The 24,896-nt window shown below is 39.3% G+C and overlaps 1 protein-coding gene and 1 long non-coding RNA gene across 2 annotated transcripts in view; one reads left to right on the forward strand and one right to left on the reverse strand.

Annotated features, from left to right (window-relative positions):
* PCSK2 (proprotein convertase subtilisin/kexin type 2) overlaps positions 1-19,823 on the forward strand; it is a 146,610-nt gene extending 126,787 nt beyond the window's left edge. The window contains exons 9-12 of the mRNA XM_018564223.1: positions 3,665-3,880; positions 10,371-10,471; positions 14,649-14,876; positions 19,168-19,823. Coding sequence (XP_018419725.1) covers positions 3,665-3,880; positions 10,371-10,471; positions 14,649-14,876; positions 19,168-19,654 — 1,032 coding nt within the window. The 3' untranslated portion in view covers positions 19,655-19,823. The remainder of the gene's footprint in view (positions 1-3,664; positions 3,881-10,370; positions 10,472-14,648; positions 14,877-19,167) is intronic.
* Positions 672-21,532, reverse strand: LOC108793311. The gene is made up of 3 exons (XR_001941638.1): positions 21,432-21,532; positions 12,707-12,711; positions 672-683 (listed from the first exon to the last, which is right to left on the reverse strand). It is a non-coding gene; the product is annotated as an uncharacterized LOC108793311 (long non-coding RNA).
* Between the last annotated feature and the right edge of the window lie 3,364 nt (positions 21,533-24,896).

The raw sequence follows: 24,896 nt of genomic DNA on the forward strand, positions 1-24,896 counted from the left end.
GAGGACTTCTAATATGCACATTACCTTGCTTCTTTTACCAGATGGCTAGAATAATTGTTTTCCTCTAGCCACCTTGTTTTAAAGAGACCTTGTGACCCTAACCATTTAGGGCAAAGAGTCTCTTTAAGGCCCATCTCCTGACCCAGTTATACTCATCTTTACAATATTTTAGTTGCCTGGCTCTTGGCTCCAAGCATGCATATTAGAAAGTAAGAGTGAAGTCAGAACTTCGGGTTTGCATTTTGGTCCAGGTTTCTTCTGAAACCACTAAGTCAGCATGCCACCAACATTTTCACAAGGAAGGTTCAGCAATTAAGATTCTCTATACTGTATATGTTTCCTTTAAAAGGATATGAACATACCACTTAAGCTAGTTTTATGCTGGCCACAGACACGCAGAGTTTTTTTTCCGCAATTTTCGCCCACATTTGAACAGATTTAAACTACAAAACTGATCAAATAAATCAACTCAACCTATCATCTCCTTTGCCATAAAGATGCAAATACATTAATACACTGATGGTGGTAGGTTGCATGCATGTGCAATTTCCTTTATAGGAGCCTATTTTAAAATTGAGCTGCGTTTTTCTGCACACCACCCTACATGTATTGTGTGAACGGGGCACATAGAAAACAACTGTCATTTCACCTAAAAACTCATCCCCATGTCCCTTTAAAAGAGACTTCTAGTTCGAGCAACTTCCACAAGCAGTTTTGGCTATTAAGTGGACCTAAGGCAGTTGGTTCACCTTGACTTATGGCAGGTGAACCAGGTGAATGGTGTTTTATTTGCTCAGATTGCAGATACAGTGTGCTTTTCCTCATGTTTGGTATTCAGCTGGATACATACATGGGATTTTTTCTGTAATGCATGAGCGAAACATTGGTGCCTCCTTTAAATATTCTTGCATTGACATATCTGGGTCATTGTCTGCCGATAATATCCTATTCCTGTATATAGATGTTGACGCAGTATTTGAGGTCAGTTCAGGAAAAACATTCTTGATTCACTCAGCAGAAAGAAACACACTAATGGAAAAGCGTTCTTTTCATACCGACGCATTCATTTCTATTTTATAGTGTAACAATGCTCTATTAATGGTCCTTTACAAAGTAATAATGTTCAATGTCACCCACATGGGCCTTTTGGTTTACCAAAGGTGAGCTAGGGTACTGCAATATCTTACCATTATTAATAAAAATAATACATTAAATTCATACACTAACCTTTTCACTGCCTGCCCTGAATCTTCCATTTTTCCATACACACACTATAATGTATATTATAGACTTAAAAATACTCAGTAAAACGTTCAAATTGTATATTTTCTGGAAGCAGAGAACCTAGACAACAAACACTAGTTATCTTGTTGCCATGCTGAGCTAATTGCTTTTTTACTTTCTGAGTTGCTGTCCAGTTAAACATATGCAGAGTAAAAGTTCTGATTTTGTCCCATCTTCACGTTTGCTGCAAGTTTCTTGCAAAGCAATTACTGACAAAAGTCAGAGAGGCAAAAAGCAGCAAGCATTTTGAGAAAGGTCAACAGAGGCAGCCAACATAGTTTTCTCATGGCAGGTGTGCTGAGACCATGGTCATTACAAGAACTAGAGCTTCCCTGTCAGGGACATCCTCAGTACAAGGTGCTTTTAAACAGTTGACATATTGAACACTGGGGGGTTCTTGCCAAGGAAACATTCAGCACCACATGTAAACAAGGCCATAGTGGACACATAGGAATTGTTGGAATTTTTTTTTACATTTAAGCCAAACTAAGGGCTCTCACCCTTCCTGAAGTTCTGGGTATCATTCAGCCTGAAGGACTGAAGACATCTTATGATGAAAAAGAGGTATTGTGTGGGGAGTGTTCCTGATTTAGGGCCAGTTCACACCAGCCTCTGCGCAAAATGCACTGCGGCTGGTGTGCATTGTCCGACACAGTGCCGATGTGTCGATCCTGGCACATCGCACTGTGTGCTTTTTTTTTGTTGAACTTTATTGAAATGTCACTGTTTTATGGGCACAGTAGGGTGCGAGGCGGTTGTTCCACATCACAACCCACTACGCTGAAAAAATTTACAGCATGGTGTTCTTTTTTTTAGCGCACACCGCCGTTTTTCAAATTCCAACAAAGTGGTGTAAACCGAGATCGTCCGTATCAAGGCAAATTGCTTTGTCTTGTGTTGGGGCTGCACTGGAAACAACAGCCAGCACAGCCCCAACACATATGGGGTGAATTAACCCTGAATGTATAAAGACAGGATCACCAGCACTCAGAAGATATCATTAAATAATGTGTTTATTTATTGAAGAGAAGCATCACATACATCCAATAGCCTATGTGTCCAGTATGTGTTGCTTCTCTTAAATAAATGAACACAAGGATTTAATTATATCTTCTGAGTGCTGTTGATCCTTTCTTTCTACAAGTTTGATGAGCATGGCGTCATCCATGATTATCACTGGGAGCACCACATTTGCTATTGGTCCCAATCGCTGTAAGGAGTGCAGGGCATACATATGTACATTAACCCTAAAGGTGGCTGTTGCATCAAGACCACCTTATAAAGACATCAAAATTATCCCAGAGTTGAGCTTTAAAGTGTGCTTCTAGCCAACACCTTTTTTAGATTTGGATGGATTATGTAAGGGTCAGAACCATAAAAAATGGTTAGAATTGCTGAGGTAGTCGAGGAAGTGTGCAGTGTGAGAAGTCAGAAATATGACCTCCAACATGACCCACTCCACAAGGTAATGGATACACTGCTTCAGTGCTTCTCTAAATCCTCCTTGTGCTATAATATACCTGACAGCTAAATAGAATCTCTGTAAATGTTCATTTTGTATATCATGTTGGAACATTGGGAAAGAGGTTATCAGGCACCAACTGTCCTAGCAATAGATCAGAAATGTCAGACTCAAACACAACAAGCTAAACCAATGGGATGTATATATAAGTAGGCCTGCTCAGGTATAACTAATTAAAAATGTAGATGCCTAAACAAGCAGGTCATGGCAGGCTCTCTTTAAAGTGTATGCAAATTTAAACCCAAACATCCTCTCCTCCTCTATAGAATGTCCCAAAAATTTTTTCCCTTCCTCCCTTCCTTTTTTCCCTTAGTAATTAACAGCTTTAATTACTACCTGTAATATCATCACAGAGCTTGCAAAATTGCAAAGACAACTGCCGGGAGCTCAGTTCTTATTGACGTAAGAGCCACCACCCATCCCCAGATCTACATATCCCAACAGCCATTTTCCTACACACAGGGCTGACTCTTTTGATTCAAGGCAGCAGCATTGTCTTATTGCATATAAAGAGGGACAGAAAGGGTGTGGACAGGCAGAGTTCTGTAGTCCAGCAGGCCAGGTCAACAACACTCGTTGAAATTTCATTGTAGCAAAGGCCCTATTGTCAGTCCATACAAGATGTTAGGAGCACTCTGGATTCCTGGTAGATCAACAAATATTTTCCGTACTTACAGTCTTTTAAAGGGGTAAAACTTGGGGGGATGTTTATGATTGTTCAATATTGCCTGACAAACACTTTAAAAATAAACCTAAATTACATTATTTAGCAAATGTGCTGTATTTGCACATTGTGCAGAAGTTGCAGAAGTAATGTACTCTTGATCACACTGATTTTATGTGAATGGTCTTTGGCAGGGTCGCGGTGGAAAAGGAAGTATCTATGTCTGGGCGTCTGGAGATGGAGGAAGTTATGATGACTGTAACTGCGATGGCTATGCATCCAGCATGTGGACCATCTCTATAAACTCTGCTATTAATGACGGTCGGACTGCGCTATATGATGAAAGTTGCTCTTCCACTTTAGCCTCCACATTCAGCAATGGAAGAAAACGAAATCCCGAAGCTGGCGTGGTACGTATACAGCACCAGCCTCACAATAGAAACAGCAGATGTTCTTTTGTTAGAGCTCATTTTAAATGCTAAAAAACCCAGTGAGGCTTTCACTGGCGGCTGATGAGAAATATGTTAATATTTAAACAATCCAAACATCCTTTGAGTTGCAATGGTTCAGTTACTGCACTTGGCAATATAGTTCATACAGTTTGGTGCCTTGGCTTTATGTTTGGTATTATGAGAGGGAAATTAGCAAGCTGCATGTTAGATGTAAACTCTCTATGCTGGTGCAAATACAGGAAAATATATGAGACAAAGGCTGGGAAGGAGTGTTAAAAACATATTACAGTGAAAGGACTACTATCATAAAGAATATTGTACTCTGATTAATGTTTGCAGTGTATATATTTAATGATAGTACTAAGTACATGAATTTGTTTTTTCATTAATAACTTTCTTCACATTTACATGATTACACACTTACAAAGCTGTCCAGGAAAAGTGACAGTTATAGCGGTTGGCAGGGCCGCCATCAGGGGGGTAGGGTCCATACTCATATACGGGGCCCAGGCAGCCTGGTGGGCCCGCCCGGGACCCTTGCATGGGTATAGGCCGGCGGTGACAGGCGAGGAGGCGGCATATGTCAGAGCTATATAAATGTATAATAATAGTATATGACTGAGGGGGAACATTAGAGTGTAAGCTCCTCTGTACAGAGACCGATGTGACTGTGGGGGGACATTAGAGTGTAAGCTCCTTTGTACAGAGACTGATGTGGCTGGCTCAGTGTTCTCTGTACAGCACGGCAGTATATGTCAGAGCTATATAAATGCATAATAATAACTAGGGATGCACCGATACCAAGTATTTGGGCGAGTACTCGTACTCTCCCAAATGCTCCAATGCCTGGCCCGATACTTTAGCTACAGACATCAGGAAGGTTTCCTTAATGGGACTTCCGGTATCGGTATTCGTTATTGGCGAGTACCAAATCAAAATAACGGTACTCGATACCGAAAAACCAGTATCAGTGCATCCCTAATAATAACAGTGTGTGACTGTGGGGGGATATTAGAGTGTAAGCTCCTCTGTCAGAGACTAATGTGACTGGCTCAGTGTGGCGGCAGTGTGGGGCAGCGGTGCAGGGCAGGGGCCTCGGCCTAAAGCCATGTAAGGGGCCCCAAAATTTCTGATGGCTGCCCTGGGGGTTGGGACAAACTATAAGACTGCATTCACCCTGCGTCCAGGAACAATCATCTGTCACCAACCACATGTAATCATACCATGTATGAAACTGGAGCAGTTGCCCAGGGCCATCAATCAGCTTCTATCTTCAGTTTGTTCAGTTAAGATTTTAAAATGAAAGAGAGAAGGTGAATGGTTGCCATGCACAGCTGCTCCAGCTTTTGTCCCAATGTCTTCTGTAAGTTGTTCAAATTTGTCTTATGAATAAGTTTAGTTGTCAGCAGTTTTGGCCAGTGAGTCACCTGTGTTTATCCAGAAGCCAAAAAATCCTGAGTGATTTAGTATCTCCATTTTAAAGCAATAGCTTGGGGGTTCTAATTCACTTTGAGTCCTCAGGCCATTTGCTGTGAGGCGTTCCTCTCCGAGGTTCATACAGGCTTGTTGAACTAAATTGTTACATTTAAAAACAATGGGGGGAATTTATCAAAACTGGATCAGACAGAATCTGGAGCAGTTGCCCATAGTAACCAATCAGCTTCTCTTTTCAGTTTGTTCAGTTACGTTCTGAAAAGGAAAGATGTAATCTGATTGGTTGCTGTGGGCTACTGCTCCAGATTCTACCTGCTCCAGTTTTGATAAATTCCTCTCAATGTCTTTTGTCTCAGTGAAGTTTCCTGTGTTATAAATGGGTAAACTTTACCAGACTTGGTATTATCAGTGAATTGTTCATTCTTCAGTCTTTGAGAGTTCCTATTTAAGATATAGTCAAACACCTCTTGTAGACACAGAAAGATTTCCTCGTCAGGTGGTCCAAGTTGAATCTCAACACAATGCAGAAAATGTACTGATCTGTTCACGAAAGAGTGAAGAGTTTGGAGAAGACAGGAGAAGTGAACAATCTAGGACAACATAGCTGATTTGGAAAAATTCTCCAATTCACCTCACATTCCAGTTCAGCTATGTTGTCCTAGATTGTTCACTTCCCCTGCCTTCTCCAAACTCTTCACCCTTTTGCGAATAGCCCTGTTAGTGTTTAGCATTTGACCTTACTCTGTGGAAAATAAATTTAGCTGGATACATGAGTGGCAGCCATCTTGTTCACTAAAACAGTTTGTTATAAAATTAATTCCATTTTAGAAAAGACCTGATAATGCCATAATTTAAATAGTTTTGTTGTTGATGTGTACCTTGTAGAAACAAAGATGCATGTTCACTACTTGCTACTGCTTGGGTACATGGGACATTGTATTGGGGACATGGGACATGTAAAGATCTGTCCATCAGCCATCTCTCTGTCAGTTTTTAAAGTAGAAGCCTGCAGTAGGCAGACATGCCAGCAGTGGGGCAGTAACTTTAATTAGTTGTGACAGATCGGGGAAAATTCAGGCCACCGGTTCAATTTGCACATGCAAAGTCATGACTACCTTCTTCAAGGACTAGTAGGCAGTTGAGGTCCTCAGAAATGAAATTCGGAGCAATCTGCTTGGTAAAGGTTGCTGCAAGCTGAGAGCAGAGGGCAGCTTAATAATGTCTAAAAAAAAAATAAAAAAATAAAAAAATAAAAAGAAAAAAACTAGAAGAGGAGTTAGAGGAGGTAAACACAGCAAAAATGGCAAGAAGGGAACACCTAGGGCCAATTCCACAATAAAAATTTTCAACCTCTCGGAACATAAACTGACTATACACGAAACTTCCCTGTTAAAGAAAGGCCTAAATTTTGCCCCGGACGCCAAACCCGATCCTTTTATCTTATTCAAAGATCTGAACAAATTTATTAGGTTACTTACACTCCGGAGACACTACTCCCACAGTACACCCACAACCATTCCAGATTCAGCTGTCCCGAACATATCTTTAGATATGGAGGTCATAACGGACATATTCGATAAACAGGACGGTGACATCCTCAACACCTTGTACGAGCTTATGGATCTCAACTCCACTTTTGAGCCTGATTTGGAAGCTTTGGTCAATCCTGCTATTATCCACACCAACCTGAGACCAAAATCAACCTTTTTTCCAGCACACTCCAAAGGTTCCTTCATTGATACATTTTATCATGTGGTGTATGCCGATCTCTTACAAGTGTGCAGCAACGCAAAACACCATCCCAACCTCACCCCACAGGAAAATAAAGCTCTTAAAGACCTTGAGTCCAATCGTAACATTGTTATTAAACAAGCAGATAAGGGGGGAGGTATCGTGATCCAAGACCGTCCCACATATACGAAAGAAGCACTCAGACTACTGTCTGACACTACCACCTATATTCCACTCCTAGCGGATCCCCTACCTTCCTTCTCCAGAGAACTCGAGGTTTTAACCTCTGCAGCCTTGGCTAAAGGAATTATCAACAAAAAAGAAAAAGCTTTTTTGCATCCCAACTTCCCAAGCACCCCATATTTCTACCATCTACCCAAGGTGCACAAGGACAGCAAACAACCCCCAGGACGTCCAATAATCGCCTGCACCAGCAGTCTTACCAGCGGACTTTCCATATATATCGATCAATTTTTACAGCAGTTAGTTGAAACTCTTCCTTCTTACATCAAGGATTCCGGACACCTCATTAACACTTTATCTGCTTACAAATGGGATCCCGCTTACTGTTGGTTGTCTCTGGACGTCAGTTCTTTATACACCTCCATTCCCCACAGAGTGGGCCTACAAGCTCTACAATTTTTTCTATCCCAGTCCTCAGTCAATCCCCACCAGGCCCAGTTCATCTTAGAATCAACTGAGTTTACACTTACTCACAATTATTTTTCCTTTTTAGATAAATTCTACCTACAGATACAAGGGACGGCTATGGGTGCCAACTATGCACCAAGTTATGCGAATCTGACAATGGGACACTGGGAGGCGCTATACATCCTGAAGAACAACCCCCACGCAGATAAACTGGTGTTTTATGGACGTTACATCGACGACGTCCTTATCATTTGGGACGGACCACCAGACAGCGTCTCTCAGTTTTTGGAACACTGCAACAACAATAACTTTGGGTTAAAATTCACACACGAGATCAATAAGGCCAAGATTGTGTTCCTGGATCTCGAGCTTTCCTCCACGGATCACACCATCACCACCAGCAACCACGTCAAACCCACGGGTGGTAATTCTTATTTACATTACAATAGTTGCCACCATCCCCGTTGGAAGAGAAACATCCCAAAAAGCCAATTTTGCAGACTCAAGAGAAACTGCACCCGCGATATCGATTACACCGCCTCTAGCCAACTTCTTATAGACAAGTTTAGAGACAAGCAGTATCCCGAAGACCTCATTATGGAGGCATTTTCAACCTACCAAACCACAGGCCAGGAGCTAGGATCATTCCACAGAAAAGACACCACTAACAATAACAACATTAGGTTCATCACCACGTATAACAATAGTTCTAAGGCCATTCAAAATGTCATCAATAAAAACTGGCATATACTAAAAAAGGATCCCAGATTAGGCCCAATCCTACCCCCCAGACCCACCATCAATTTCAGAAGATCAAGGAACGTGAAAAATAGGATAGGACCCAGTCGTCAAACTCATGAATCGGACATTACATCAAAGAATTTTCTATTTGACGACAGGGTCGGAATCTTCCAATGTAAAAAACCGAGGTGCCTAACTTGCCAATTTATCCAACACGGTCAAACCAAATTCTTTGACCACCTCAAGAAACCATACTACATTAAACAATTCATCACATGCTCCCACGACCATGTGGTTTATGGACTGACTTGCCCCTGCGGACTTATATATGTGGGCCGCACTATACGCCCTTTACGAGCTAGAATTGGCGACCACAGACGTCTAATCCAGAAAGGGGATCTGGATCACAGTGTCCCCAGACATTTTACCTCGAAACATCACAAAAACACCCAGGATCTCCATGTTTTTGCCATTGAGCATATCTCTAACCACCTATCACCATCGGAACGGTTTCACACTCTATGTAAAAGGGAGACGTTCTGGATTTACAAACTAAACTCCCTTTCACCAGTCGGCCTTAACGAGGAAATAGAGATTCACACTATATTATAAATTGGGTAGGGTCCCCCTTTCCATATGTCATATACCACGGCACTTAAATATATTTGTTTCTTCTCTCATGTATAGATGCCATTCAATATCAGGTAGTAGCGCTCTTTCTTGTGTTTTTCTGCTTAATAATGTCTAAGGTCATCATTACTTCCAGAAGCCTTGACAGATTCACTCTAATTGCCTTCATATTGAAGTTACCAAAGCATGGTTACCCAGTAGTAATCCCTCTTTTTATTAGTAACAATATGCTTGTCAATAGACAGATAAACCGGGCATACTAGCTCCTCATGCTTGTCAACAAGTCTAAGGCTGTATTTGTGTCGTTCTTCACTGCCTATGGGATTTCTTTTTATAATTGCATCTTAATGGTCTTTGCTATCATGCCACTGGCTGGGCTCAAAGAAGTACCAACTTGCACATTGCTGTTTTGGAGCATAATGTAATAGTTTTTTTCATTGCTCATTGGGGTGGCTGAGCATTTGAAAGATGGAATTTCATCATCTGCCAATGTTGTAACTTATGAGAAAGGAAAGCAAGTTGTGTCTTTGCAAAACATTTTTAGCAATATAAGATAACTGTGGACAGTTGTGACTATGCCTAAAGAGTGTCTATTGCCAAAACTTTTTTTTTAGTTTTGGTTAGAGCAGAGAAAGGTTAAAAACCTTTTCAGGTAATTTGTTTGCTGTCTGTGTCTTGCTGGAGAGGCAACAGGAAATGAGAACTTCCAAATGTGAGGGCAATTCTCAACTTTGACTATTGTCACCAAGACATTTGTACTCATTGGACGATTTCCCCTTATCTCTTGCTCTAATGACAATAGTGGGGGGTATCTTCCCAGGTGGGACACAGACAACAACATAAACATGGAGGTGGGTCTAACCCTTCTCCACCCTTTACATACAAATGAAACCTTTCTCCAACTTTTGATGGTTTTAAGGCTTATCCCAAAATTGAATTAATGATGTGGCAAAGACCGGGGTGTCAATGTTTACAATGCAGTGTCAATGTTTTTCCTATTGTTACTTACATGTCTGTTAATAACATTGAGAAGAAGTGTCCAGCACCACTGCACTCAGAAAATACAGAAATACTTATATTAGCATACGTATATATTTTAATTTGAGGGTTTAAAAGCAGATCCGAGGGAATTCATCAAAGTGTGGTGCCTTTAATACAAAAAGTGATGCTTGATAAATATTTCAGGGCTTTCAGACTATTTCTGCATAATATGACTTTCGTAATACTGTGTGACCTGTAAATTATTAATTTGTGTTTTCAGGCTACGACAGATTTATATGGAAACTGCACTTTACGTCACTCAGGAACATCTGCGGCAGCACCAGAAGCAGCTGGGGTGTTTGCATTGGCCCTTGAGGCAAAGTATGTTCATGGGATTTTCTTTACATATATGGCAGATGACAGTAAACAATACATGTTGTTTAGCTATGCAAAAAAATTCAAAGGGACTTTCCATATTTGGATTCATCATACAGAATTATCTTTAACTGTCTGACTTGATATAAAACATTTCTTAAAACCATCACTTTTTTCTATCTTTCTTTTTGTAAACACATAAGAAAGTCTATTTTGTGTGCGTATTTATTGCTACTTGTCATTTTAAATGGTTTATTTTACTTTTTACTGTCTTTTTCTCTGACTAAAATATAAAATAAGATAGTTTAAGGACCTGTTTAAATGTTGCAAAAAAATCTTAGGTGCCAACACACCCAGAACATTTTAAAATAGGATGTGACTTTTTCTTCTAATGCAACACAATAGTGTGCATTGCCAGGTGTGTTGGGGCTACATTTAAAATGTAACATGCATTACTGCAATGCAATGATCTAAATAAACCCTAATGAACCACTGTAACCCCTAAAAACCATTTAAAGCCAATTGCACCCTTAACTATCACCAAAACTATCTTCATTTGGACTTCCAAATTTACTCCAATGCATTTAGTCAAAATAGCAAAATTTGCCTACATCCCTTGATTTTTACCGAAATGTCAAAGAAATATAAACTCTTGAATGTACTTATCCCTAACGGGGGAATTTATAGACTTCAGTGTCTAACATATTGGGCCCTTCAGTCCTGTATGTTCACAAGTTATTTTACACAAGCATAGAGTTTATTACCAGAGAGATCCAACCTAGTTACCGACATTATAAATACTGTAGATTGGCTTTACCAAGTGTCAGTTTATGGGTTGTAGACAGCCAGGCTGAGCTAGCATGTTTTTGCAATGGGCAAGACTACTCACAACACTCATTGCCTAAACAAATCCAACCCAGTCTATCTAAGTACTTAAAGAAGAACTCTGGGAATTTAAAAAAAACTTACCCTTGCAGTGGAGCTACCCCCCCTCCTGCATTGCAAGAGTTAAGTGCTCATTATAAAGCAGATATACTCACCTGATCCTTGGTCTCACTGGACAGCTAGACCAGTCCCTGCAGCCTCTTCTCCCCTCTGACGTCAGCACATTTAATGCAGGTCCATTGATTTCCATTAAACGTGAGGACAATGAGGGACATTTCACAGCTAGAGCGGAGGGGGAAAGAGGTGAGCACTGATCACTGCAGGACCAAGGATGAGGTGAGTATATATGCTTTATTTGAGCCCCCCAGACAAAACAAGCACTTAACCCTTGCAGTGTGGGAGTAGCACCACTACAAGGGTAAGTTCTTTTTAATGCCTGGAGCTCTTCTTTAATCAATAAGGTTCATCCCAGACTCAGGACTGCCTGCTGTGGTTCACAGACACAGCGCTCATTTCTGTATTCAACAAAAAACCATCCATATTTGTTGACAATAATTTGAATGTCTATGAAAGATCACCTGCATTGTTAAAGCGGAACTCCAGGAAAAAAAAGAAATTGAATTATGTTCTGTAAAAATTAGTTACCTGTAATGATGGTTCATATGTATTGAGTGCTGCTGTGTAGTGTAAATTTGCTAGCTTAACTGATGCCGGATATTATAGTCAGTGCTCTTCTTCTAGTGCCATAACTAACAGTTTTGGCTCTCATACAGTGTAGGGATTGTGTTGTTTACTCTCCCCCTCCTCTGCCCTTGTCCTTTCACACAACTTCTAGCATTCTATTCACAGAATACAAGACGTTCTGTGAATGAAAGAGGGAAGATCCTGTCATTCTCACGCAAGGAAGTGATTAAACCCCGCAATCCCCGAATGGTACGAGAGCTGGAACTGTCAATCGCAGTGCTGAAAGAAGTGAGCTCACTGTACTAACCGGCATCAGTGCACTAGCATTTTGACTACACAGCAGCACGTAAGACAAGGGATGCACTGATACTGTTTTTTCAGTATCGAGTACGAGTACCGATATTTTTTTTCGGTACTCACCGATACCGGAAGTCCAATTTAGGAAGCCAGACAGCATATAATGCCTCACCACCTGGCTTCCAGATTAGCCAGTAAGCCAGGCAGCGTGTAATGACTTGCCGCCCAGCTTCCTGATTAGCCAGGTGATGAGAACGCATGTAGCCGGATTTCTGGTCAATCAGGAAGCCAGGGGGATGGAAATAACACGCCGCACAGCTTCCTGATTGGCCGGGAAGTCTGCTCCATGCTACCACGTCACCTCGTCACTTGCACAAATACTCAGTATCGGCACCAATACTAGTATCGGTATCGGTACATCCCTACTTAAAACATAGAATTACCATCATTAGAGGTAACTAGTTTCTACAGGGCATAATTCTAAAAAGGTTTTCCTGGAGATCCACTTTAAATAACGCATGCTATAATGGGTATGAGTAGGGAAGGTGGCCCCTATTTCAATTGTAAAGGTTTAAGGGTAATTTGTGAGGATGCAGTGCACCCTTAACTACCTCCCGGCCAGCCGCTGTGTATACACGGCCTGCCGGGAGCTTCTTGGATGTAACTGGGCGTGTATACAGCGCGCCCGAGCAAGAAATCCCCGCTATTTGAAAAGAGGCAGCGATGCCCGTTAATATACAAGCGATCCGCCGGCTATAGAGCCGGCGGATCGCTTGTATGAAGCCCTGAGACGTGCGCCCCCCTCCGCGGCTCTCCCCCTCCCCCCCTCCCGCTGTCAAGCTGGTCCCGGGCTCCGGTGTGAGCCCGGGACCAGCATAGTGCCTCTGTCACAGGGGATCAGAGGGAGCTCGGTACACGAGCTCCCTCCGGTCCCCTCTCCGCTGTCAGAATGCGGAAGTGTTGTATATTACATCACTTCCGCATTCTTGTGTCACTCTCCAGCTTCAGATGCTGGAGAGAAGCTGATGAAGCAGATCTCTGCTTCATCAGCTTCTTCAGGGGGGTCCTAGGTGACATTAGGGGTCTTGGAGACCCCCTGATGTCATAAAGAGAACCTGCTGTCACCTCTTTTGCTATCACATAAGGGGGTTTCTCAGCCCCCTCTGTGATAGCAATAAAGTTAAGTGAAAAAAAAAAGTGAAAAAATAGTAAAAAAATTAAAAGTTTCCCCCCCCCCAATTTTTTTAAAGTTACACAAAAAAGAATTAAAAAAAACAAATTTTTTTTTTAAAGTCCCCACCCCTACATACACGCATGTAAACATGCGTCAGGTGCGCATACCTGCGAAAACGACGATTGCACCCATTACGCCGCACATGTTACATATCGCCGCGAACGTCGGAATGAGAGCAATAGTTCTAGGGCCATCAATCACTGATAACACTAAACTGATGAGCGGTAAAAGCTTTTAAAGCGTCGCCTATGGCCAATTTTGGGTATGCTAGTTTTTTGCGATTTTGCGAGTGCGCGCAATTTTTACGCTTGACATGTTTGGTGTCTATTTACCCGACGTGACCCCGTCTTTTATATGTTACCAAAAAAGTGGGTAATATTAGTTGTTTTATAACATAATGTAAAAAAAAAACTTTTTTTTTTTCAAAATTTTCAGTAATTTCTCCTGAATATAGTAAAAAATAAAACCCTGGTGGTGATTAAATACCACCAAAAGAAAGCTCTATCTATTCCCCAAAAATGGTATAAAATTAATTTCAGTACAGCGTTGCATGACGGAATAAATGTCAGTCAAAGTACTGCAGCGCTGAATACTGAAAAATGGCCTGGCCAGGAAGGGGGTCTAAACACCTTGTCTTAAAGCGGTTAAGGAGACCCCTTGGGGGGAAAGATACAAGACAAAATAATTATGGAAAATAAAGTCGTCCCTGATAACACTCACCTGTTACACAATGCTGATTTCTGCTGCAATAAAGAGAAAATGCAGTGTGAAGACTCTGTCAGATCCCTAATCCCCCACTGTGCTCAGTGGTTTGATTCGCTGACCCTTTCATCACTACTGTATTTGGAAGAGAAATAGAGGCTTGCAGGAAAAACCACAGCACTTATCAGGGGACCAGGAATTTGACACTCCATAAGCAATGGTTTTTCTATGTTCTTCTCTCAATTTGCTCTGTTCTAGCTGTTTGTGGTCAGATTCTCTATACTTAAAATTGTTTTAAAAGTAAACCTCTAAATGTACATATTGCTAAGTACACATTTAGAAATAGTTCCAGTATTGTAATTTAATTTTGTCTTGCAATAGTCCAGGTCTCACTTGGAGGGACATGCAACACTTAACAGTGCTGACATCCAAAAGGAACCAGCTGCATGATGAAGTTCATAAGTGGCGTAGAAACGGTGTTGGTTTGGAGTTCAATCACTTGTTTGGCTATGGTGTGCTGGATGCTGGCTCTATGGTTAAAATGGCACGAGAATGGAAAACTGTTCCGGAAAGATTCCATTGTATTGGTGGATCAATACAGGAGCCAAGGTACCTTGTATGAAAAATTGGAATTGAGAATTTAAAAAGTACAAGTTGTTCTTTTGTAAAAGCATTTAGCATCTGCGTGAAGGTTCTAACTCACCATAGGGGGGAATTTATCAAAACTGGAGAAGACAAAATCTGGAACAGCTGTGCATTGCAACCAATGAGCTTCCATATTTCATTTTCAAAGCTTAACTGAACAAACAGAAGTGAGAAGCAGATTGGTTGTTATGGGCAACTGCTCCTGATTGTGTTTGCTCCAGTTTTGATGAATCCCCCCATGTATTATATAGGGATCTGTTATGCTTATTGAATGATGTTAAAATACTGTATTAATGCACATAAAGGTCAACGCCAAGGGCAGACATCCCCAATGGTGTTACAGACAGAAATAAAAACCCACATTTTCCAAGCTTAAAAATGTTGTGGCTGAGGATGGGCTTTAAAGGAAACCTTCCGATTCCCCGAGCAGGTAAACAGTGCTATCTTCATAACTTGCTCCATTAACCAATTCAAACACATTCCTTCCTTCCCCAAAATGTGCACTCTGAGCAGACTTAATTACACTACTACTGTTTCTCTAGACGTTTTCTAATTTAAGCCACTATCTGCGTCTCTAACCACTCTCCGTGGCTACTGGCATACGCAGAGCCCAATGACTGCCACAAAAAGGGCCTTTAATTTACTGGCTGTGATTGACACTTGACTTAACCTCCTTTATGCTGTAAGAGGGACAAGATGGCAGCACCCAGTAGGCTATAATTGGATATTAGGGGACACCCTGAGGCTGGGTTTTATTCACTAATTAAGCCAAATAGTAGACGGAAGTTTCTGTAAATATTGGAAAAGGAAAGAGTTGCTTTAAGCCCTTGCATTTTTCTGTTATTTCCTATGTTCATAGATGTAAACCTTGCACATATCATTCCTTCTTTGCTTGTTCCCTTCCTACATTAATTAGTCTAAGAAATAATAAACTTATAATTAGAATTCAGTTTCAATGTGAACAAACATATAGCCGGAATAGGTGATTAAATGCTCCTCAAATTAAATCCCTCATCTCAAAACACGTATTTACTTTTTTCTAATTATCAGATTGAAATGTGACTAAAATAGTTTCTGATGAAAATATTGAAACCATAGTGATGCTTTAGCTTTTGATATTTAAGCTTTTACCTGCATTATTTTCAAGCAAAGTAAAACAAACCAGCAGTCTCTAAGATATTGCATTGCAACTTCCATTAAGATTTGATTCAGTCATACTATGGATAATTGTTTTCTTCCTCCTCATAGACTTGCAGAGCATGGTCTATATATAGCCTTTTGAATATCCTCTGTGGTGCACCTTAGCAACCCTGTCAATTAGTGGAAGAAGCTGGGTAGCATTTGTCGTCTGCAGCAATTGTTGCGAGGCAACTCCATTAATATTTAAAACACTTTAATATGCCATTCCAGGATTAGAATGAGCAAAAACGCATTGTGAAAATGAGAAATTATGCTAAGACTCATACAATATGTAGCTTGTAATTATGTGTCAAGCGCCCAGTCTTTTATAATAATCTTCCACTGAAATAATAAAGGGGAACTTATATACTGTGTTATGTTGAGCAAAAACATCTAATGATAAATGACTTCCAGTTCAAACCAGACAGAAATAAATAGTATTAAAATATACAATAATGGGCATGTTTAAGATATATAGTAAACTCCCCAACCCTAGTCCTCAAACCTAATCCATTGTTTACAGCCTTCTTCCCAAAATCTTGTTCAACATTTTCCACACCTGCGCAGTAACTCCCTATACGTTTAAATGGGGCCATGCCCGCACTGTTGGATGTATGGCCCTATTAAACAACCACCATGATTGCGTACTGAGGTGTGAAAGGCACATGCAGTAAACAAATGAGCAGCTCCAAAAGTATATGTTCCCTTTTCCTGGAGCAATCAAGGCACTGTAAGTATGGGATATACAGTACTGTACAAAAGTTTTAGGCAGGTATGAAGAAATGCTTTAAAGTAAGAATGCTTTCCAAAATATATATTTTATTGTTTACTTTTATCAATTTGCAAAATGCTACAGAAGAACAGAAGAAAGGTTAGGGTTTTAAGATGTGCAGTTCAAGCTCTTTTGAAGAAGCAAACGGAAACGGGTAACGTTGAGGATCGTAGACGCAGTGGTCGGCCAAGGAAACTTAATGCAGCAAATGAAAGCACCGAACTAGCAGAAACCAGTGGGACCCACGTACACCCATCTACGGTACGGGGAAGTCTGGCCAGAAGTGGTCTTCATGGAAGAAATGTGTCCAAAAAGCCATACCTCCAATGTGGAAACAAGTGACTCAACTATGCATGAAAACATAGGAACTAGGGTGGAGAAAAATGGCAGCAGGTGCTCTGGATTGAGGAGTCAAACTGTGAAATATGTGGCTGTAGCAGGAGGCAGTTTGTTCGCTGAAGGGCTGAAGAGCGGTACAATATTGAGTGTCTGCAGGCAAGAGTAAAGCATTGTGGAGGTTCCTTGCAAGTCTGGGGCTGCATTTGTGCAAATGGAGATGGAGATTTGGTCAGGATCAATGTTGGCCACAATGCTGAGAAATACAAGCAGATACTTATCCATCATGCCATACCATCAGGGAGGCGTGTGATTGGCCCCAAATGTATTCTGCAGCAGGACAATGACCCCAAACATACAGCCAATGTCATTAAGAACCATCTTCAGCGTAAAGAAGAACAAGGAGTCCAGGAAGTGATGGTTTGGCACCAACAGAGCCCTGATCTCAACATCATGTAGTCTGTCTGGGATTACATGAAGAGACAAACGGATTTGAGGCAACCTATATCCTCAGAAGATCTGTCAAGTTCCTTCAAAAACTGTGTGCAAGTGTACCTAGAAGAATTGATGCTGTTTTAAAGGCACCAAATATTGATTTGATTTGGATTTCTCTTCTGTTCATTTACTTTCCATTTTGTTAATTGATACAAAATAAACTATTAACACTTTTATTTATTAAAACATTCTTACTTTACAGCATTTGTTCACACCACCCTAAAACTCTTGCACAGTACTTTAGATATAAAGCCAAACAATACACAATTAACAAATCAAGCAGAATACAGGTATGTTTTGCATGAATACAACTCACAGCTGTAATATACTGTACTTCACTCTGCTTAACCAAAGGATGCAACAACTTAAGGATCTGGCTGGCTGTGGACTATCATTTCCTTCCTGTTCACTTCTAGTAAAGGTACACAGTTGAGAGAATCCTGAGTCCATAATTGCACAGACAATCCACTGAAAGACACACAAAAGACAGTGGAAAGCTTTGTGTGTCCCAGGATGCCATGTTCAGGAAGGGTGGGATCCACAGGTAACGTTTTTCAGATCAAACTGGCTCTGTGGAAGTTGTGTACAGTGGGCATTTACACCACCATTCACTTGCTGTATATGCAGAGGCTGGAGCATGTCCTGCTTAGCAAACCACATTTATTATGAATTAACTACATGTACGTTATCGTGGTTGTGAGCACAACCACGTTGCTCACTTTAGAAATACAATAGTGAATTGTTGCCTCAGTGGTCTCCGGGTGTAACCTCTCCCCCTTTTAATTGGTATAAAAGATATTTATTAAACATATATTCAGTATAAAAACATGTATACATTTCATTAAGGTACAATCTAAATCAATAACATCTTAAGCAAGATTAAAAACCAGTTGCATCCTAGCTCCAATTCATCTTGTAAGTCATACGTATTCAGTTGGGAAATCCATGTATCCAGTCCCTACGCGTTTCGCATACTGCTTCCTCAGGGGAACATGGATCTATCACCCAATGGGATTCCCGGGTGCAAACAGGGTTCCCCAGACCGATTGTGGACAAGGATCGAAATCCCAACGTGACCACTTCGTCCAGGGGCCAATTTGGGGGCCCTGGGGCCACAAGAGAGGGTGCTTCAGGATTGAACAGTTTGTGGAGGGTCGTCTGTGCTGCCCCTTCCAAGTCAAAAATATCCAGAGTGTGTAGCATGTATGTCACGTCCGTCTGTTTGTGTGTCGCTCTAATCCTAGATCCTCGCACCTGCGTCTCACCTCCACACGTTGCTCACTTTAAACACTGTGTGAGTACACTCTGACTGTTTGATTAGATTTGCGGCAGCATTATTATCATAGCGTACACGCATATTCTTCTAGTAAATTGGGTATTACAAATTGGTGAGGCATGCACATGATTTAAATGCATTCTGCAACCCACATACCATGTATCTAAATTGTGAAATCTGTTTATTTCCCTAAACAGGAAAATACCGTCTGATGGAAAGTTGATGCTCACACTTACAACAGATGCTTGTGAAGGAAAGGAAAACTTTGTTCGGTATCTTGAACATGTCCAAGCAGTTATAACTGTGAATTCTACAAGGCGTGGAGACTTGAACTTCAATATGACATCACCAATGGGAACAAAATCCATTCTGCTGAGTCGTCGTCCAAGAGATGAGGACTCTAAAGTGGGTTTTGATAAATGGCCATTCATGACAACTCACACCTGGGGAGAAGACCCAAGAGGAACTTGGGTTCTTGAGATTGGTTTTGTTGGGAGCGTGCCAGAAAAAGGCGTATTGAAAGAATGGACCCTGATGCTGCATGGAACTCAAAGTGCCCCCTACATAGACCAAATAGTTAGAGATTACCAGTCAAAATTGGCTATGTCCAAGAAGGAGGAGCTTGAGGAAGAACTGGACGAAGCTGTGGAAAGAAGCTTGAAAAGTCTATTAAGCAAGAACTAGCACTGTATTGCATGTCTATCTTATATTTTCTTTTTCAGAATTTTCAGCATATCTTTCTAACACCTAAATTTCTGTATAGGATACCACAGCCTCTTGGTACCATATGTTCTAAATATTTATAGTCATCTGTTCCTTTGTTTGGAATCAAATAAATATATATATCTATATATTTTTACAGTGTTTACCCCTAATAGATATAATGCAAATTACCATTCAGTCTGCAAACATGTTCTGTGTCCAGTTTTGTATAGAACCTTCTACCCTTTTTGGAGCAAATGCAAATCTAATGTGTGAAGGGAAAGTATAGGTGAAGTAATGGAGTGTTAGCATTCAATATCAAGAACTTGGTGCTGTGAAATATCCACTCATAAGAGGTAGTTTTCTGTGTTAATAGTTATAGTTCCCAGTACGGTAATTACAGGGGTTAATTAGTGTTAAGGATTAGAAAAAAGGTTGGGTTGAGGTTAGGGTCAAGGAGGAGATTTTTTGGGGGGTAAGTGCTTGGGTTAAGGTTAGCAATATGTTGAGGATAGGTGATAGGTTACGTGTTAGGGTTCAGGTTACATATTCATTTTAGGTGTTAGGTTAAGTTTTTGGGCAAAGGCAATTTTTAAATGTTAGGTCTGGGCTAAGTATTAAGGGACATGTTAAGTGTTGGGATATAAGTCGGTTAGGAGGGTTAGGTTGTTTTACATTTCAGAGTTAAATGTTAAGGTTCAGGTTTACTATTAAGGCTGGGCTAGAGGGCAGGGCAGTTAGGGACATCTTTAATTTGAAATTATTTTAGGAAATTACTATCAATGCTGGGTTCTAGGTGCCAGAAACCAATGAATGAGCGAGTACATTTTAGTCATTAAATTAGATTAGTACTCTTAAGTGACAGAGAGTTATGTGGCATTCAAATTGTACAGGAATGCTTTAATGAACCTTTAATTTAATGTGGTATTAAATAAACAACATTCTGTAAATCTTAAATACAATCCCAATTGGAAAAGCTTTTTTGAAGCCATTTTAAAGCGACTAAATATTGTGACTATAAAAATATATATATATGAGCTCTCACTGTGCGTGTGGTAGCTGAATTCACCACTCACAAAACCCCAAATAGATTAACGCTTACAATACACATTTTGCTGCATTTCTGTTCCGTTATCAGTGAATGAAGCCTACACAATTATAGGGGCACAGAAAAACTGAAATGTATGTTGTGGATCCACGAATAAATGTCAAGCAATATTGTAGCAGCTAGGAACCTTTGTGGAAAAAGAAGTAATTTCAAAGAAGTCTAATATTTTTGGTAATTACTAAGTACTTGTGAACACTGAAAAATAATATTAATTAAAAGGCTAGACTGACAAAGTATCAAAAGTTTCCTGAGGTTCTCCTTAACCTCGTTGGCCCTGGGCCACTAATAATATGTTCTCCATTACATTTATCTTAGTAAAAGAGATTAAACTAAGTGATCATTCACTTTGTAAAGTGTTTCCCATAATGTGCAAGGAAAATGTAAAAAAATTGGATTTTGCTTAAAAACTACTGGATGTTTGAAAGCAGCACAGCTTTGCCTCATTCACTGAGCTAAGTGAAAATTTACTAAACATTTCCTTTTTTTAATAAATGAGCCAAAGCTGTGCTGACTTCAATCAACCAATCACGTGTGAGAAAAAAACAATGTAAATAAAAAATTTCCTTGCTTATAATTATAGAGGCTATTCTTTGCAAAGTGTATTTTCACTTTGTTTCACCTCATTTACCAAGATAAGTCAAAATGCTCTACTCCTTTAGTAAATGAACACCTATGTGCTGATTTATTGAAGGAGTAATATTACACTAGTGTGTATTCACTTCCAAAACTCATGGTTACAGGAAATTCCTGGTTTTTTTTTTTACACCCCGTAATGTAACTGGGGATTTTAAGTGAGCGCACTATTGGGTTGAAATGATTCCTTTAGTAAATTGGGTCCCTTTTTCTCTCCCTAGGGTGCAGATGATATCTTTGGTTAATCAGCTCCCGCCACTCTCTCTTCTTTCTTCTCTCTGTTATATAATCTTATAGAGTCTTTTGTAACTCTAAAACCACATGTATGGTATTGTATCTATATTTTTTTTTAAATGGATAAAATATAATCTGTTTATTATTTTAAAAGTAATATTTGATTAATTATTTTCTTCATGGGAATAAGTTTTCTTTTTTTTTTTAAGTCTCACTATGCCCGCAACAACTGCCAAACGTGCAATAAAATATCAGAAGATGTAAGAAATATTAATTTTCTAAGATTGTGCCAGAAAATATGAAGGTAGTAAAGCACAATATATTTTTTCATTTTGTACTGAATTATTATTAAAAATTGTTTAATGTTCACTGTTTGCATACAATCTGCAAATATTATCTATTATCTGAGAGCATTTATGCAGGGTATCATATTTATTACAGGAAGTTCCTTCATATATACTCAGATGTATTATGCCATATAGTTTCATTTTAAAGCCTAAAATGTATTTTATTTGGGAGATGATAATAAACCAAAGGAAAATATGTAAATGAGTGTATGTAAATGAAGGCAAAACACACAAAAACAGGCACATTGTATAGTGTGCTATACACACGTGTCACGTGTATGTGCTAATGATACAAAAAATAATATTTTTAAATTCATCACTTTCTGTAAAAAGTTATTTGGTCTTCATTCCATCTCTGTGAAAACTTCAGATGACCATGTATATTAATTTGCATTCTTTGTAATCATGCATTTCTATGTTATAATGCATTAAATGTCTTATATAGCAGCAATTTTTAAAAATGTTTGTTTATATTTCTTAGAATTCTACTTTTCTAAAAGTTAAATAGAAAAATGCTTGATTTGTTTTCCATTCATTTTGTTGACCTACACTTTGAAAGCAAATGTAGGAAAATTTAATTTAGACTACAGGGAAAGTCAGGAGTTGTAATACACAGTATATATACAAACTTCTTTTTAATGATTAAACTAAAAGTGTTTTATTGTAGTTTGCATGATATTTTAAGTATTATAGCGCTAGAATATACTATAAGACATATATTTAAGCATGCAACTCTTAATAATCTGATTTGCTGAAATTAATTGTGCTAATTCTTAAGCTATTTTTCATATTATGTTATATATAAAAATAGTTAAAGTAGCCTCATGCAATATTTTTAACTTGTCTTCACATACTTAGAACATCATTTGAGATGTCCAGCTATCCACAGGATCATTTTGTTTTTATTTGTGTTGCAGAATATACTTTTTTTAAAATTAGGGTCACAATTTATAAGCTAAATAAGAGCACATACCAGCACAGCAATGAAAACATAATATATGGTTATGTTACTGCAAATCAATGAAAAAGTGGAATTAAAGGAGACCTGTGTTGATAAAAAAATACAGAGGCTGCCGCTGATACTTTTTACAAAGTAGAAGTCAAATTTTTTTTAATGAGATAAGTGCCCTGGATTTTTTTTATAGTTTTTTTTTTTTCAAAGAATACTTCAGTCGAAGACCAGTTTGAAGGTATTTGTAAAGCAAATTAAAACATACACAAAGTTCTACTTTTCATGCAATCTCTGCTACATAAAAAAATGAACATGCAAACCTGCAAAAACATCTCCTGCAAATTGCCCTTACATAATAGCATCGCTGTAATGTGGTTGTGCAAAAACAAAAAAAACCACAATAGATAGCTTAAGCACTGGCATTTTAGAAAACATCATCACAGGGACCTACCTGCTGCCTTTTGTATTGGAACTCACACCTGGAATTATATTACTTTATGCTTTCTGAAGGCTGAGTGCGGGGGATCGTTCTGCTATAGTCACATGACCAGCCATCCCAAAAAAAGGGTAAGAGAGAAACTGCTAAAAACAGCAGTGATTCAATCGCATAAGCAGGAAATGGTTTCCAGTGAAGTTCTGAAGCTATGAAGCCATCCCAATACTTTGAAGCCATGTTTTAATTTATTGCACAATTTATAAATTGCTGGCTGCAAAAAGGTCATTTTTATTGACACTAGATTACAAAAAAGGCTTGTTTAGTGATTAGATATGTTATATCACTGGTTTAACTAAAAACAGGAAAATTGTATTTCATACTTAACGTAATTTTCCTTTCCTGTCCAGCTCCATGGCTGCACACGAAAGGGATTAACCCATTTGTGTGCTGCCATGGAGCTGACAGGAAATAGATCTGTCCTTTGAAGGTAGATCCATCTTGCATGTTCAGTGAAAACATGGTGCATAATTATTCTAGGGTGTACCTTAATGCCCGATTAAACCTTGCTGTTTATTACTGTAATGCAGTTAACTGGAGTCTTCAATTGAGCTTTAAAGTACTCTAAATGTAAACCCAAAATCTATTTTTCAGTATATTTGGCATCATGCCTTACTGTATACAGTTTTCTTCCGTTGGTTGTTGGGCTGCCTATCAGGTCTGAGGGAGGCATGTGCAAGCTTGATAGACAGCGGTTGGTAATGTTGCTGCTGATTGCACAGTAGCAGCTTAACGTTATCAGCTTGAAATAGGGAGTGTTGCAACTGGCAGGATCTCCAGGTAAGAAACTTTGCTACAGATTCCTAAATACATTTCCTTACGAAAACTGTACACAGTATGTCATGGTGCCAAAGACTGAAAATAATTTTGGATTCACATACACTTTAGAGTCATGTTTTGTGACTCATATTTTCTCATGCTTGCTCTTCTAGTTTTTCGGTTATTTAAATTTAGAAATTTGTAAATGATCTGCAAGACAGAAGATAGAGTAGACATTTTCAAATATCGGCCATATATAAAGTGCATTTTTTTTAACGTAAGTCAGAAGGAGGAAGTTAAATTGCAAAATAAGTAGAAGTTGTTTGCAGCAAAGTGAATGTTAAAAATTTTAAATCAATTACCCAATCATGTGATCTTGATATTCAAAGTCAAAATGGGTTCACTTTTTTTGCCAACTTCCACTTGGCAGAGTCACTTTGAAAAGTGCTGACTGCACCCTAGGCTAGGCCCTTGTCTCTTGGAAAATGTATGGCTGAGAATCTCTAATTGTATAGATGGTTACTTTTAGATCAATAATGTAATATATGCCTCTACAAATAAGTGGTAAACCTCAAAATTTGGTCAAATAAATAGAAATACAAAAACAGATTTTGCTTGAGATAGCAAATCTTTATTTGGAAGCAAATTACCCAGATTCAACACTAAAAACAATATCAGTTCACTGAGCAATGCAATCA

Source organism: Nanorana parkeri, unplaced genomic scaffold, assembly GCF_000935625.1.
Source record: "Nanorana parkeri isolate BGI_ZX_2015 unplaced genomic scaffold, ASM93562v1 scaffold737, whole genome shotgun sequence".
NCBI lineage: Eukaryota > Metazoa > Chordata > Amphibia > Anura > Dicroglossidae > Nanorana > Nanorana parkeri.